General features: G+C 40.4%; 1 protein-coding gene across 1 annotated transcript in view; it reads right to left on the bottom strand.

Moving 5' to 3' along the window:
* Positions 1–10,108, bottom strand: part of Radx (RPA1 related single stranded DNA binding protein, X-linked) — a 35,774-nt gene extending 25,666 nt beyond the window's left edge. Inside the window, 6 exon segments of the mRNA XM_060374650.1 lie at positions 6,512–6,580; positions 7,244–7,520; positions 7,522–7,639; positions 7,641–7,823; positions 7,825–7,926; positions 9,969–10,108. Coding sequence (XP_060230633.1) covers positions 6,512–6,580; positions 7,244–7,520; positions 7,522–7,639; positions 7,641–7,823; positions 7,825–7,926; positions 9,969–10,108 — 889 coding nt within the window.
* Positions 10,109–16,617: the final 6,509 nt, after the last annotated feature.

Raw genomic sequence — 16,617 nt, 5'->3', positions numbered from 1 at the left:
TCATAGATTCCTGGGAGTTTCTCTTGCATGAAGTTTCTAATTTGTCCCAGTGATGACTCCTCCCAACTCTAGTTGTCTCCCCTAGTACTCTCTCCCTCCATCCTCCCCTGACCTGATCTGTCTTGTTCCTGTCCCCACTCCACCATCTAGACCATTCCCCCATACACTTGTGATGTATGTTCTATTTCCTCTTTACAGTGAGATTCATGAATTCCCCTTGAGCCCTCTTTGTTAAAAAAAAAAAAAATCAACGAAATGATGCCGAATGATATTTTGCTATTCTCAGATTGGTGCCTAGCTCAGTTATCATTAGAGAGGCTTCGCCTAGCAATTGATGGAAACAGACACAAAGACCCAAAGGCAAACATTAGGCACAGCCTGGACAATCCTGCTGAAGAAGCGGAGGAAGGATTGAAGGATCCAGAAGTATCAAGAACACCAGCAGAAAACCTACAGAATCAACTAATCTGGGCTAATAGGGGCTCACAGAGACTGAACTGCCAAACAGAAAGCCTGCATGTGACCTAGGCCCTTTGTACATAGGTAACAGTTGTGTAGCTTGCTCTTTTTGTGAGACTGCTGGTATAATGTATAAAAATTACCCTTGTTCATTCAAATGCTGATTTCTCTACCCTACTATCTGGTTTCCATCCAGACACCGCATTGTGATGTTTATTCTAAGCATCGCCTCTCTAAAGTTTGTGTAAACATGGCACCATTTGTTTGCTGTACTGTCACTAAAACAGCCAGCCAATGCTGAGCAATGGAGAAAATAGGGGAGGAGAAAGAAGTAAGTGGGAGGAGTGGGGGAGGAGAGATCTGCAGGACAGAACTTGGAACCACGAGGAGAGATGAACTGGACCTAAGATATAAAGCAAGTATAATATGGGAAATCTGAATGGGATGAAGCTATGCGGGCTTGGAGATTTACGATGGAGTAACTATTGTCAAGCATTGTGCTTTAGGTTAATTAAATAAATCCTAGTCTCTGTGTGGTGATTTGGGTATACAGCTGGTTTAGGAATAACCACTGTTTAACATAAATATAAATCAATAATAAATATTAATAATGGACAAGAGACTAACAGTAGGAGCAATGGCTGTCTCGTACTCTGTTGCCTGCTTTTGGAACCTTTTCCTCCTACTGGGATGCCTGGTACAGCTTTAATAGGGGATGAGGTGCTAGTCTTACTGTAACTTCATATGCCATGGTTGGTTAATATCCCTGGGAGGCCTGTCCTTTTCTGAAAGGAAAGGAGGAGTGGATGGGGTTGAAAGAGGATAGGAGGGAGGAAAAACTGCAGTTGGTCAGGATGTAAAAATAAAAATATGCATTTCTGAAATATAGAAGAGTGCTTGTTGCTCTTGCATAAGACATCCATTCAGTTTTCAGCAACCACATGGTTCACAATCACCTGTAACTTCAGTTTCAGAGCATCCAACATCCTCCCCTGGCCTCCTTGAGAACCAGGCATGCAGGCTGTTCATATATATGCATGGAGACCAAACACCCATACATATAAAATAAAAGTAAGCAAATAATCAAACAAAACAAAACAAATAAATTTTAAAAAGCTGTGCATAATGATGTTTGTAAGGTTGCAGTGTGAGTTGCTACTTTCCAAGTGGGGTGTAAACAAGGAAGGAGTAAGACAGAATCTTTTTTGGGTGCCTGAAATTTTCTAGATCTTGATGGAGGGGGACAAAATAACTATGTATAAGAGTATATTGATTGGGTTTGGATAAACTTTCTTCATGTTACTGTGTAAAGCTAAAACTTAATAAAAAGATTCAAAGGCACAGAACATAACAAAGTTAACAGAAAAGGTACAGGATAGCACAAAAAATATGCAGAATATAGCATCACAAACTTAATACCTACTAGCAAAGAAATTCAGTAAATGAATAATAATAATAAAACAAGCTTGGAGTGTGGCTCAGCTAAAAAGCACTTCTTATAGGGCACATTGGAAACCTCAGATTGAGTTCCTAACTCCAGAAAGAATATAAGACAAAAACAAAGGATATTATTATAGAATAGCAAAATATGGGGAAATGGACAGTCATGTATATGCTGTTAAATTTTTAGAAAATACTTTCTCAATACCCACTGAATTAAAAAAAAAAAACTCAAATATTCCTCAACTTGGTAATTATACTTCTAGGAATCCATCCTTTCAATAGAAATGCTTAAATGCAATCAGTACTCACACATCTTACTTATATTTGGCACTGTTTATAATACTGAGAAAGCCCAACATAATAAATTACACTACATGTTATCATATTTCTATACTGTAGAATATTGTTTTTTAGAAATACCCCAGAAATGACAAATAATTAATTCTATTTTTTAAAAAATCTACACAAACACTTAAGTTTGGAATTTTAATAGGGATTCTTAAGGCATACAAAGGTTAAATATGCATTTTACTAAATTCTGAATTTTATCATTTACAGTTTTAAACAGACAGAAACATGAAGTCCTGATTTTACTTACTTCCTAGATTTTGGTACCATGCTTTTAATAAAATCAGACCTCAAAATTTTAACACAATATACTTTAAAATATACAGTTTGAATTTTTTAGCACATGGACATTGCTTTTTGGTTGTTTGTTTTAAAAATTATTTATTTATTATTAATTGCAATGTATTCACTTTGTATCCCAGCTGTAGCTCCCTCCCTTCTCCCTCCCAGTCCCACCCTCCTTCCCTGTTCTCCTCCCATCCCCCAATCCCAGTCCACTCATAAGGGAGGTCTTCCTCTTCTTCCTTCTGATCCTAGTCTATCAGGTCTCATCAAAAAAAAAAACTGGCTGCATTGTTTTCCTCTGTGACATGGTAAGGCTGCTCCCCCTCAGGGGGAGGTGATCAAAGAACTGAGTTCATGTCAGAGACATGTCAGGAGACTCTTCCCCTTAATAACTTGGAGACTGTTCCCCTTACTAACTTGGAGACCAAGCTAACATGGGCTACATCTGCAGTGATTCTAGGTTATCTCCATGATCAAAGACCAGACATACTCAATCTGTTAGAAGAAAAAGATGGAAAGAGCCTGGAACTCATCGGGACAGGACAAAACTTACTGAACAGAACACCAACAGTACAGGCTCTAAGATCAACAATCAATTAATGGGACCTCATGAAACTGAAAAACTTCTGTAAAGCAAAGGACACTGTTCTCAGAACAAAATGACAGCCTACAGACTGGGAAAAGATTTTCCCCAACACTACACCTGACAGAAGGCTAATATCCAGAATATATAAAGAACTTAAGTTAAACAGCAACCAATCAAGTAATCCAATTAAAAAATAGGGTACAGAGCTAAACAGAGAATTCTCAATAGAGGAATATCGAATGGCAGAGAAACACTTAAAGAAATGCTAACCCAGAATCTCCAAATTGATCCTGTACAAAAACAGGTCATCTGGAGGTATCTCCATCCCTGATCTCAAGCTGTACTACAGAGCAATAGTAATAAAAACTGCATGGTACTGGCATAGAAACAGAAAGGAGGATCAATGGAACCGAATAGAAGACCCAGAAAAAACCCCACACACCTATGAATACTTGATTTTTGACAAAGAAGCCAAAACCATTCAATGGAAAAAAGACAGCATCTTCAACAAATGGTGCTGGTCTAACTGGATGTCTACATGCAGAAAAATGAAAATAGATCCACATCTATCACCCAGCACAAAACTAAAGTCCAAGTGGATCAAAGACCTCAACATAAAACCAGATACTCTAAATTGGTTAGAAAAAAAAAATGGGAACAGCTTAGAACTCATTGGCACAGGAGACAAATTCCTGAACAGAATACCAACAACACAGGCTATGAGAGCAACAATCAATAAATGGGACCTCATGAAACTGAAAAGCTTCTGTAAAGCAAAAGACATTGTCGTCAGAACAAAACGACAGCCTACAGACTGGGAAAGGATCTTCACCAACCCTATATCTGACAGAGGGCTGATATCCAGCATATACAAAGAACTAAAGAAGTTAAAAAGCAATAAATCAAGTAATCTAATTAAAAAATAGGGTACGGAGTTAAACAGAGAATTCTCTGTAGAGGAATATAGAATGGCAGAGAAACACTTAAAGAAATGCTCAACATCCTTAGCCATCAGGGAGATGCAAATCAAAACTACCCTGAGATTTCACCTTACACCCATCAGAATGGCTAAGAAGAATAACTCTAGTGACAACACATGCTGGAGAGGTTGTGGAGAAAGGGGAACCCTCCTCCATTGCTGGTGGGAATGTAAACTGGTACAACCACTTTGGAAGTCAATCTGGCGCTTTCTCAGACAACTAGGAATAGTGCTTCCTCAAGACCCAGCTATACCACTCCTAGGCATATACCCAATATTTGCTCAAGTACACAACAAGGACATTTGCTCAACCATGTTCGTTGCAGCTTTATTTGTAATAGCCAGAACCTGGAAACAACCCAGAAATCCCTCAATGGAGGAATGGATACAGAAATTGTGGTATTTTTACACAATGGAATACTACTCAGCAATCAAAAACAAGGAAATCATGAAATTTGCAGGCAAATGGTGGGATCTAGAAAAGATCATTCTGAGTGAGGTATCCCAGAAGGAGAAAGACACACACGGTATATACTCACTCATATAGTCCTATAAGATATGATAAACATAATGTAATCTATACACCTAAAGAAGATAAACAAGAAAGAGGACCTGGGGTAAGATGATCAATCCTCACTTAGAAAGACAAATGGGATGTGCATTGCATGTAGGAGAAAACAAATAACAGGACAGGAGCCTACTGCAGAGGGCCCCTGAGAGACTCTACCTAGCAGTGTATCAAAGCAGATACTAAGATTCATAACCAAACCTTTGGCAGAGTGTAGGGAAACATATGAAAGAAGGGGGCGTTTGTATGATGTAGAAAGGATAGGAGCTCCACAAGGACCAAATATATCTGGGCACAGGGGTCTTTTCTGAGACTGACCCTCCACCAAGGACCATGTATGGATATAACCTAGAACTTCTGCGTGGATGAAGCCGGTGGTAGCTCAGTAACCAACTGGTTTCCCATACTAAGGGGAAAAGGGACTATTTCTGACAGGAATTCAATGGCAGGCTCTTTGACCTCCCCACCCACCCAAGGGAGGAGCAGTCCTGCTAGGCCACAGAGAAGGACTTTGTAACCATTTCTGAAGATACCTGATAAAACAGGATCAGATGAAAGGGGAGGAGGTCCTCCCCAGTCAGTGGACTTGGAAAGGGGCAGGGAGGAGATGAGGGAGGGAGGGAGGGTTTGGGAGGGAATGAGGGAGCAGATATACCTGGGATACAGAGTTAATAAAATGTAACTAATAATAAAAATAAATAAATAAATAAAATAATAAAAAATAATAATAAAAAAAGAAATGCTCAACATCCTTAGTCATGAGGGAGATGCAAATCAAAATGACCCTGAGATTTCACTTTACACCCATCAAAATGGCTAAAAACAAAAACTCAAATGAAACACATGCTGGAGAGGTTGTGGAGAAAGGGGAACCCTCCTCCATTGCTGGTGGGAATGTAAACTTGTACAACCACTTTGAAAATCAATCTAGCACTTTCTCAGACAATTAGGTATAGTGCTACCTCAAGACCCAGCTATACTACTCCGTATATATGTGAAATATGCTCAAGTATACAACAAAGACATTTGCTCAGCCATGTTCATAGATGCTTTATCCATAATAGCCAGAATCTGGAAACAACCTGGACCTTGCTTTTTGTAATAAAATATCACTTTGCTACCTATTGGATATGACTTTCTTAAAAGCAGAAAATGAAATAGACTTTTATAAATTATTACCTCCCCTTTAATTATCCTAAGCCATTTGTACTCTTATAAATTAAAATTTAAAAATATACCTTAATAACATTTACACCACAGCTACTTTGCTTTTAAATCTTAGCCATCTCAGCAATCATTGACTACAAAAATATATCACACTTTCTTTTCTCATTTTGAGTGGACCTGACTATGAATGCATATTTTTGAACCAGTTGTCTTTTCATGTTAAATTCATTGCTCTTGTTTTTCCTGGCAAGATGTCCCATGACTTAGAATTGAAATAACAATATAAAGAGAAAAGTGGGTGTGGCTGGGAAATGGCGCCTGTGGTATAGTGCTTGCTTAACATGCAGGAAATCCTGGGTTGAATCATCAGGTCATCAAATACTCCTGTAATTCTAACACCTAGGAGTTAAGAGCAGGAGGATCAGGAATTTGGGCTAACCTAGGATATATGAGGTTCTGCCTCCAAATTAAAAATGAATAAAAATCTAAAACCAGTACATGCAGAATATTATAGTCTTTATACTTTTTTTCTGTTTGATTTTTGCATTTGTCCTTCCCTTTTCTTAGTTGTTCATTCTGAAGTGTTATCGTCCACTTTAATTATATGTTTTACACTAAAAGATTTTAAAATAGCATTTACTGATGACAAACTGCCACTTTCAGGCTAACTTCCTACTTCTGATACAGGAAATATGAACTTCCTTTGAGAAAATGATGATTTGATGCCTTTCTACAATCATCACACCTTCAAAAAAAGAATACATTTATGAGTTTTACATTTAATGACATAGACATGATGTTTTAGTTAAATTATCACACCACTGAATATCACCTTTAAAAATGTTAAATATTAAAACATACAATGTGCAAATATTTCTTCTTTTATGTAAAATCCAAACAATACTCTTCAACCTACATATTTTCACAGATGAAATGAGACTGCGACTAAGATGAATTAAAACTATCTACCATCTATCTGTCTGTCTGTCTGTCTATCTATTTATCTTTCCATATATCTATCTCATAGGAGAAGTACTGAAAACCAAGTTCTCAATGTTTCTGTTGAACGACATTTAAATCAGTCAGGTATTTCAAGGATAGCACTTTACAATCAAACCAAGAGGACAGAGGAATCATGAGGTTAAGAGTGTTTCACTACTCCTCCTGACTTGTAATGAACAATGTAAAAGCATTTTCATTTACTGTTAACAAGGGCTCCCAAACTCTTAACTCTTTTGTTGTTGCTGCTGTCTGTTTTTGAGACAAGGTGTCTCTCTGGAGCTGAGACTACCTTGGAATTTGCCTTCAATTTTCCTGCACAGCTGCTGGCCTTCCTGGTGTGTTTCACCTTGCCAGGCTCAGAACACTCTTTCAAACTTACTCCTGAAAGTTTCCTCCAATTACTTACTGTTCAAATTGAATTCCTTAGGTTGCTTGTTGGTCTTCCAGATATCTCCATATGGATCTTCGTTATTCCACAGAACCAGATAGTGACTCCTGCTGCCTCTTAGAGGCCTCTGTGACTCTGCCTTGTGTGCTCTGTTTCTAAATTGAGTTTCTACAGAAACGGCGTCTAGGGTCTCCCCACAGCAGACCTTACCTACGCACAGGATTCCCTGGCCCAATCTTTTCTTCTCGTAAAGACATGAGACTCTGGAAATTCTCATTTCTATGCCAACTTTTAAGAATATTCTGATAAACGAGAAAGTTTAAAGTGGGGTCTAAATAGCATTTCTCCTGGTACACCCCATCTGATATTGCCACATCATAGGAGTGAAGGGGAGGCTTGGGCATTGTGTTCTGTGTCCTCTAAAAGGTGTCTTTGGATGGCCAGTGCCGTGACAGGCACCACTTCCGAGACGGATGAGCCACAAGAGAAGGTGTACCAGGAAAAGTGTTATTTAGAACCCGTTATTTGCTCGATAACCCTTTGGATGCAGGACCCCTGCCTCTGGCCAGCAGCTCTTCGGCTCACTCCTCCTGGAACCCTGGCCTCTTTTGGGGTGCCTCCAGTAAAGACCAGCATGCTAGTGTCCAGCTTGAGGCTGACCCGACTCACCAGACGTGAGATAACCATGAACTTCTCCCACTCTAAAAGGCTTATTTGCTCTGAAGAGAAGCTACTCACTCTAGACAGAAGCACACACTGTTGGAGCAGCAGACTCGTCTGATTCAGCCCAGGAGCTTGGCGCCAGAATCCATGGGTGAGCATCAGCTTTCCCGCCTGTGCGTTGAGCCCCTAGTTTGGGACTTTTGAGACAATGTTTTTAAGGACATACATGAGAGACGTACGTGGCACAGCACCATCCTTTGAGTTCCCCAGCCCACTGAGTTCCGTCCAAGGTGGAGGGGAGGTAAGGGAATGGGGGTAGAGAAGCACGGTTGTCAAGCTTTCCAAAGCACAGCAACCGCCAGAAGGAGGAGCAAGGAGCATTGCTGGATCCCTCTTCCTCCCAACTCTGGTGCCTCTCCAAAGGAGAGCATCAAGAAGTGGTGGAAAGTAGGAAGTGGCAAAAGTGAAGCTCTAGTCATCCTGACCCAGGGGTTTGGGCAGGCAAAAGAAAATAATTTAGCTCTGCCTGCACTTCTACATTGCAAAAAAGAGCCTCAATTGTTTTAAATAAATAAAACCCACAATTCTTACTGTCTCCCTTCCAAAGAAAGTATACAAGTGTGGCTTTTTAGAAACAATATGCAAAACTCCAAAATTCAATGTAGAAATTGTTCTCTGAGAGCCAAAGAGACAGCTCAGTTAGGAAACTGCTACCCCTGTACACAGGTACGGAGCGTGCATTTGGTCCCCAGAACTATACGCACAATATAAAAGCAACCAAGAAGTATATGGTCACTTCAAAATGTGTTATTGAAAAAAAAAAAAAAGAACAGAAAACATAAAGCAAAGCAATATGGAGGTGAGGTAGATCTGGGAGGAGTTATGGGGAGGCGTTCTGATGAATGAATATGACCAAAACGGATTACATGAAATTCTCAAAGAATTAATAAAAATAAGCTTTAAGCTTGGAGTGGTGGAAATGGAGCTGGGGAAGCAGGGACCAGTACATCCCTGTGGCTCCCTGTCCAGCTAGCATAACCTACTTGGTGAGATCCAGGCCACTGAGATATCCTTTGTTAACAAATGTTAATAAATGTTAATAAATGGTGGATAATGCTTTAGGAATGATACTCAAGAATGCCTTCTAGTCTGTGGAGGTATGAACACGTGTACAGCCACTCATGAAGACTCACACATAAACACACACAATTTCCCAAGTGTAGATGCTTTTCTAAGTCCATTCCTAACTCTCAAGTGTCAAAACTAGTATGTGTAGCATGACACTCTATGTAAGCCCTCAATAGTAACCAACAAATGGATAAACAAAATTATGGAATTTTACTGGAGTTACTGTAAATGCCATTTTTAAAATTCATTATTTTATTTACTTACACCTTGGTAGAAATTTCCTCTCCCTCATCTCCTCCTGGTGATCTCTTCCTTTTACCTCCCCTCCACTCCTCCCAGTCCCTCATGCTCCCCTCCCCCTGTACCTCTTCTCTTTCTTCTCACAGAAGGAGAGACTTCCCATGGGTATCAACCTGCCTTGGCATATCAAGTAGGGCTGGGCCAATCTTCTCTAGAGGCTAGACAAGGCAGCCCTTTTAGGGGAAGGGACACAGTCACTGAAGGCAGGTGACACAGTCACAGGCAGCCCCTGCTCTGGATGTTAGGGGTTCCAAATGAAGAGCAAGCCGAACACTCGAGAGCATGCGAGTGTGTTTGTGTGTGTGTGTGTGTGTGTGAGAGAGAGAGAGAGAGAGAGAGAGAGAGAGAGAGAGGAGAGAGGAACAGTCACATGGATGTTCTCAGGCTGCTGCTGAAGTGTCTGTGAACCCCATTTGGGTAAAAGTTAGTCGATTTTGTAAGTTTTCTTGTGGGACCATTTTGCCCTGGCTCTTGTTGATTGTGTTCTTACACTGACCTTTAGCCATGTGATTGTCTCTGGTACCGACAGGCCTCTGGTAATGAAGGCTGAGTCATGGGCCAGAAAATGCAGTGCCTGGAAGCAGGTGTGGTTTATCTCTGTTGGGCATGTTTTAGGCAGGCCAGCAGGAAGTGGTGGGTGGGTGAGTCTTACCTGGTGGTCCCTGATGGCCGCAGGCCTTTGGGAATGCAGGTAGGGTTGTGTTCTGGGAGATGAAGCATGCAGAGAACAGTATGTAGCTCACTGCTGTTGTGCTTGCTCAGGCAGACCTTACAGACATAGGGCTGGGACATAGGGGTCTCTCACTTGTTTCTCCTCGTTGGCAGCAGGTCTCCGGGGATGCATGCTGAGCTGTGAGCTGGAAATGGGGTACACAGGGGACCTACTGCTGGTTCCATCAGGCCTCAAGATTCTCATTTATTTATTTAGAAGAACTTAATTGATCCTGGTATGTTGGTGTATACCTTCAAGTCCAGCATTCAAGAGGCAGAGACAGATGGAGGCAGATCTGTGGATTTGAGGCTAGCCTAGTTTATAGAGAGCAAGTTTCAGCTGATCAAGGACTACACAGTAAGACCCTGTTTCAAAATAAAATAATTTAATTGAAATATTTCAAATCTGCTTCATCTGCAGTCTAAATGATACATACAATGTATGCATGTAAACAATGTGTTTAAGAGTATTGTATCTCAAACTCTAGGTCAATCCAGTCGTGAAAGATTGCTTTTTGACAATGATGCTTGGTAGGTGGATATTACTTCAATACTAAGAATGTTTTTATGCTATTGATAAGTGTGCATTGCATTGCATTAAGAGGACTACTTTGCTACAGTACACATTAACAGAATCAGTGAGATAAATGACTTTGAGTGTCTGGAATGGGTATCCCCACTCACCTAGAATGTTTTCTGTAATGTCTGTACAGGTTACAATGGTAAAATCAGGAAAACAATTTTTTTTGTTTGTTTGTGTTTTTTTGTTTTTTTTTTTTTTTTTTTTTTTGCTTTCTTGTTTGTTTTTGATTTGCAGAAAGAATTGTCCATTTTAGTTTTATGTGTATGGGAGTTTTGTCTATGTATATGTCTGTAGACTGCTTTCGTGCAGTGCCCATAGAGGCCAGAGGAGAGAATAGAGTCCCCTGGAACTGGAAGCCCACCAAGTATAAGCCAACATGTGGGTGCTAGGAGCTCCCATATTCTCAGGAAGAGCAGCCAATGTTCTTAATATCTGAGCTCCAGTCCTGAGACAAAGTTTTTGTTTTGTTTTTTAAGTATTTGAAGGTTTATTTTTTATATATTATTTTAATTTTTTATATTAATCACAGGTTATTTATTTTATATCCCAGCCATAGCCCCTTCCTTCATCCCCTCCCAATCCCACCCTTCCTCCCTCATCTCCTCCCTGCCTCTCTCTAAGTCCCCTAGTAGGGGAGGTACTCCTCCCCTTCCATCTAGCTTATCAGGTCTCATTTAGGACTGGCTGGAATGTCCTCCTCTGTGGCCTAGCAAGGCAACTCCTCTCTCGGGGTAGGGAGGTCAAAGAGCCCACCACTGAATTCATGTCAGAGACAGGCCCTGTTCCCCTTTATAGAGAAACCCCCTTGGATGCTGAGCTGCCATGGGCTATGTCTAGAGGTTCTAGGTTATATCCATGTATGGTTCTTGGTTGGAGAAACATTCTCAGAAAAGATCCCTGTGCCCAGATATATTTGGTCCTTGTGGCACTACTGTCCTCTCCAGATCTTACTAACACCCTCTTTTTGCATATGATTCCCTGCTTTCTGCCCAAGATTTGGTTATGAGTCTCAGCATCTGCTTTGATACACTGCTTGGTAGAGTCTTTCAAAGGCCCTCTATGGTAGGCTTCTGTCCTGTTTCTTGTTTTCTCCTACTTCCAATGTCCATCCCATTTGTCTTTCTAAGTGAGGATTGACCATCTTACCCCGGAACCTCTTATTTATCTTCTTTAGGTGTACAGATTTTAGTATGTTTATCCTATCGTATAGGTCTAGTATCCACTTATAAGTGAGTATATACCGTGTGTTTCTTTCTGCTTCTGGGATACCTCACTCAGGATCATCTTTTCTAGATCCCACCATTTGCCTGCAAATTTCATGATTTCCTTATTTTTACTTGCTGAATAGTATTCCATTATATAAATGTACCACAGTTTCTGTATCCATTCCTCTGTTGAGGGACATCTGGGTTGTTTCCAGGTTCTGGCTATTACAAATAAAGCTGCAACGAACATGGTTGAGCAAATGTCCTTGTTGTGTACTTGAACATATTTTGGATATATGCCTAGGAGTAGTATAGCTGGATCTTGAAATAGTACTATCCCTAATTGTCTGAGAAAGTACCAGATTGGTTTCCAAAGTGGTTGTACAAGTTTACATTTCCACCAGCAATGGAGGAGGATTCCCCTTTCTCCACAAACTCTCCAGCATGTGTTGTCACTTGAGTTATTCATCTTAGCCATTCTGATGGGTGTAAGGTGAAATCTCAGGGTCGTTTTCATTTGCATCTCTCTGATGGCTAAGTATGTTGAGCATCTCTTTATTTTATTTTATTTTATTTTTATTATTAGTTACATTTTATTAACTCTGTATCCCAGGTGTATCTACTCCCTCATTCCCTCCCAAACCCTCCCTTCCAGCCTCCCTCATCTCCTCCCTGACCCTTTCCAAGTCCACTGATTGGGGAGGACCTCCTCCCCTTTCATCTGATCCTGTTTTATCAGGTATCTTCAGAACTGGCTACAAAGTCCTTCTCTGTGGCCTAGCAGGACTGCTCCTCCCTTAGGGGGTGGGGAGGTCAAAGAGCCTGACTTTGAGTTCCTGTCAGAAATAGTCCCTGTTCCCCTTAGTATGGGAAACCAGTTGGTTACTGTGCTACCACCGGCTTCATCCACGCGGAAGTTCTAGGTTATACCCATACATGGTCCTTGGTGGAGTGTCAGTCTCAGAAAAGACCCCTGTGCCCAGATATATTTGTTCCTTGTGGAGCTCCCGTTCTTTCCCCATCATACTAACTCCCCCTTCTTTCATATGTTTCCCTACACTCTGCCAAAGGTTTGGTTATGAGTCTTAGTATCTGCTTTGATACACTACTAGGTAGAGTCTCTCAGGGGCCCTCTGCAGTAGGCTCTTGTCCTGTTACTTGTTTTCTCCTATGTCCAATGAGCATCTCTTTAAGTGTTTCTCTGCCATTCTATATTCCTCTACAGAGACTTCTGTTTATCTCCGTACCCCACTTTTTAATTGGAATGCTTGATTTGTTGCTTTTTAACTTCTTTAGTTCTTTATATATTCTAGATATAAGTCCTCTGCCAGATAGGGGTTGGTGAAGATCTTTTCCCAGTCTGTAAGCTGTCGTTTTGTTCTGATGACAGTGTCCTTTGCTTTACAGAAGCTTTTTAGTTTCATGAGGTCCCATTTATTGATAGTTGATCTTAGATCCTGTGCTGTTGGTGTTCTGTTCAGGAGGTTTTGTCTTGTGCCAATGAGTTCTAGAATGTTCCCCACTTTTTCCTCTAACCAATTTAGTGTGTCTGCTTTTATGTTGAGGTCTTTGATCTACTTGGACTTTAGTTTTGTGCAGGGTGATAAATATAGATCTATTTTCATTTTTCTGCATGTAGACATCCAGTTGGACCAGCACCATTTGTTGGAGATGCTGTCTTTTTTTCCATTGAATGGTTTTGGCTTCTTTGTCAAAAATCAAACACCAATAGGTATGTGGGTTTATTTCTGGGTCTTCTATTCAGCTCCATTGATCCTCCTTTCTGTTTCTATGCCAATACCATGCAATTTTTTATTACTATTGTTCTGTAGTACAGCTTGATATCAGGGACGAAGCTACCTCCAGACAATCTGTTGTTGTACAGGATCGTTTTGGAAATTCTAGGTTTTTTGTTTGGTTTGTTTTGTTTTTAATGAGGAAAAAAATGTAAAAGGCAAACAAAAACAAAACTAAAACTCTAACTCAAGCCAAGAAAGTATTAGTAAGTCCTGCTGGGTCTGGTCTCTAGTTTTATTGAAATTTATTTTATTTTTTATTAATTACAGCTCATTCACTTTGTATCTCAGCTGTAGCCCCCTCCCTTGTCCCCTTCCAATCCCACCTTTCCTCTGTTATGTCCTCCCTGACCCTCTCTAAGTCCACTGTTAGGGGATGTTCCCTGCCATTTCCCTCTTACCCTAGTTTATCAGGTCTCATCAGGAGTGGCTGCATTGTCTTCCTCTGTGGCCTGGTAAGGCGCTCTCCTGTCATGTTGTAAACGATTCAAAATACTTTAATGTAATGTGAAATGGCTTTGTTAGTCCACTAAATTTGGTGCATATATCAGCTATATTGATTTTCTTTATTGTTAAAATTGTACTAATGAAAGTAGTCATAGTTGTTGAAATTTAAAGTTTGTTTCAATGAGTGAAGTGCTTAAATTGTGTTTGGCACTGTGGAAAAGTTTTAAAAAGTGCTACTCACTGTTACTGCTTTTTTCCCCTAAAAGATAAAGAAACAACATAAAACAACAGGGTTCTAGAACTATAGGAAACCATTAGATACCTGTTAATTTAAGTTTTCTTCAAACTGTACATTGTGAAGCATTAATGACATTATAAAACCAATTTATTGGTCATAAGCTGGCCAAAAAATAAGACAAAAGAAAAATCATAGCAAATATTTCCCATCGTAAGAATCATTTCACAAAATAAATTCATTTTATTGGGGTTGGAGAGAAGATTTAGTGGATAAGAGCACTGGCTGGGTTCAATTATCAGCATCGACATGATGGCTCACAACTGTTTGTTACTCCAGTTTGAGGGTATCCAATACTTTCCTTTGGTCTCTGAATGCACTGTATACATGTAGTGTACAGACATACATGCAGACAAAACACCATGCACATCAAATACAAATAAATCATTAAAATTTTGCCTCAGATTTGTTGCCATGTGTATGAGTACAGTTTGCTGTAAAATGAATTTCTTGCTATAGGTTGGACCCAGAAAATTATAAAAGACTTTATTGTACTTCACTCCCTTTTGGTTAAAAATGAACAAATTTAATCTGTACACCTAAAGAAATGAATCAAGAGGGAGGACTCTTGCTAAAATGCTCAATTCCTATCCAGAAAGGCAAAGAGGCTGGACATCAGAAGAAAGAGAAAAGAGGGAACAAGTCAGGAGCCTGACACAGAGGACCTCTGAAAAGCAATGCCCTGCAGACTATCAATGTAGATGCTGAGACTTATGGGCAACCTTTGGGCAGAGTGCAGGGAATCTTAGGAAAGAAGTAGGAAACAGTAAGATCTGGAGAGGACAGAATCTCCACAAGGAGAGCAACAGAACCAAAAAAATCTGAGCACAGGGGTCTTTCTTGAGACTGAAATTCCAACCAAGGACTATGCATGGAGATAACCTAAGACCCCTGCATAGATGTAGCCCATGGCAGTTCAGTATCCAAGTGGGTTCCATTGTAATAGGAACAGGGACTGTCTCTGACATGAACTGATTGGCCTGCTCTTTAATTTCCTCCCCCTGAGGGGGAAGCAGCATTACAAGGCCACAGAAGAAGACACTGCAGCCACTCCTAATGAGATCTAATTCACTAGGATCAGAAGGAAGGAAAAGAAGACCTCCCCTATCAGTGGACTTGGGGAGGGGCATGCATGCAGAGGGTGGAGGAAGGGAGGGATTGGGACAGGAGGAGGGAGGGAACCACAGGGGGGATACAAAGTGAATAAAGTGTAATTAATAAAAAAAAATAAAAATTTTAAAAAATGAACAAATTTGGCACTGAAAAGCCTTTTTGTTTTTGAGATTCTCTTTTGGTTTATTTGCCATGTGAGTATCTTCTTTTTTTTTTTTTTCAATGCAGTTTATTCAGGAACCTTGAACAAACATCTGACCCTGGGGAAAGCCAGCCCACAGCTTAAATAGCCTCTGGGTAGCCAACCCCAGCGTGCCACGTGGGCAATGCAGGTAGGTCCACATGCATGGAAGCAAGCCAGATCCACAGCCTTAGCCAAATGTGGAATTGTTCATGACAGAGAGCACTCACCATCGGGAAGGTGGAAGGCGGAAACCAGCTCCATCTTTAAGGCACAGCATTCCGCAGCTCTCTACAGTTCCCCCTTTTTGTTTTAGACGCATCAGGCAAGAGTAGAGGTCTGATCTCTGATATTAGAAATAAATTGGGACTTTGTACTGATGTTCATTTAGGTGTCATCCACCCAAAGAGCATCAGACCCGTCTGATACCTTTTTCTCAGAGGCGGGACCTGGGGCATCAACCCGCATGCAATCAGACATGCTCTTCTCTGGGTCGAAAGCGGCTGACCCTGAGTGCAGTGCTTAGCCTCGCATCCTGAGCGTAACATTTTAGCTTTTTATGGTATCCAAGCATGCTTGGGGAGAATGTCCTGCGTCAATGGCTGTAAAGGCCTGAATGATCATGGCTGCATTAAAGTGACCAAGATCATACAGTGACAAGTGAGTGACAGAGCGCCAAAACTTGTAGACAGGCTTCCATATTAACAAACTACATAAAATGGTTTCTATACCACTTGAACAGGCCTTGGATTATTTTTTTCAAAATTTGTTTTCATCATGATTTTCCATTTTACTAAAAATATTTGTTTCTATTCCTGAGACAAATTGTGTTTGTTTTTTATGTAGGCCAGATTGGTCTGATTTTGTTATGTAGCCCAGGCTTGAACTCCTGATCCTCCTTCCTTGATTATATATAGGTGATCACTCTGAATCTGGTTAAGTTTCTTTTCATTTTTAATTATTTGTTTAG

The sequence above is a fragment of the Meriones unguiculatus genome, chromosome X (genome assembly GCF_030254825.1).
Source record: "Meriones unguiculatus strain TT.TT164.6M chromosome X, Bangor_MerUng_6.1, whole genome shotgun sequence".
In the NCBI taxonomy this organism is placed as follows: domain Eukaryota; kingdom Metazoa; phylum Chordata; class Mammalia; order Rodentia; family Muridae; genus Meriones; species Meriones unguiculatus.
The sequence above is the reverse complement of the archived record's forward strand: the minus strand, read 5'-3'. Positions and strand labels throughout refer to the sequence as shown.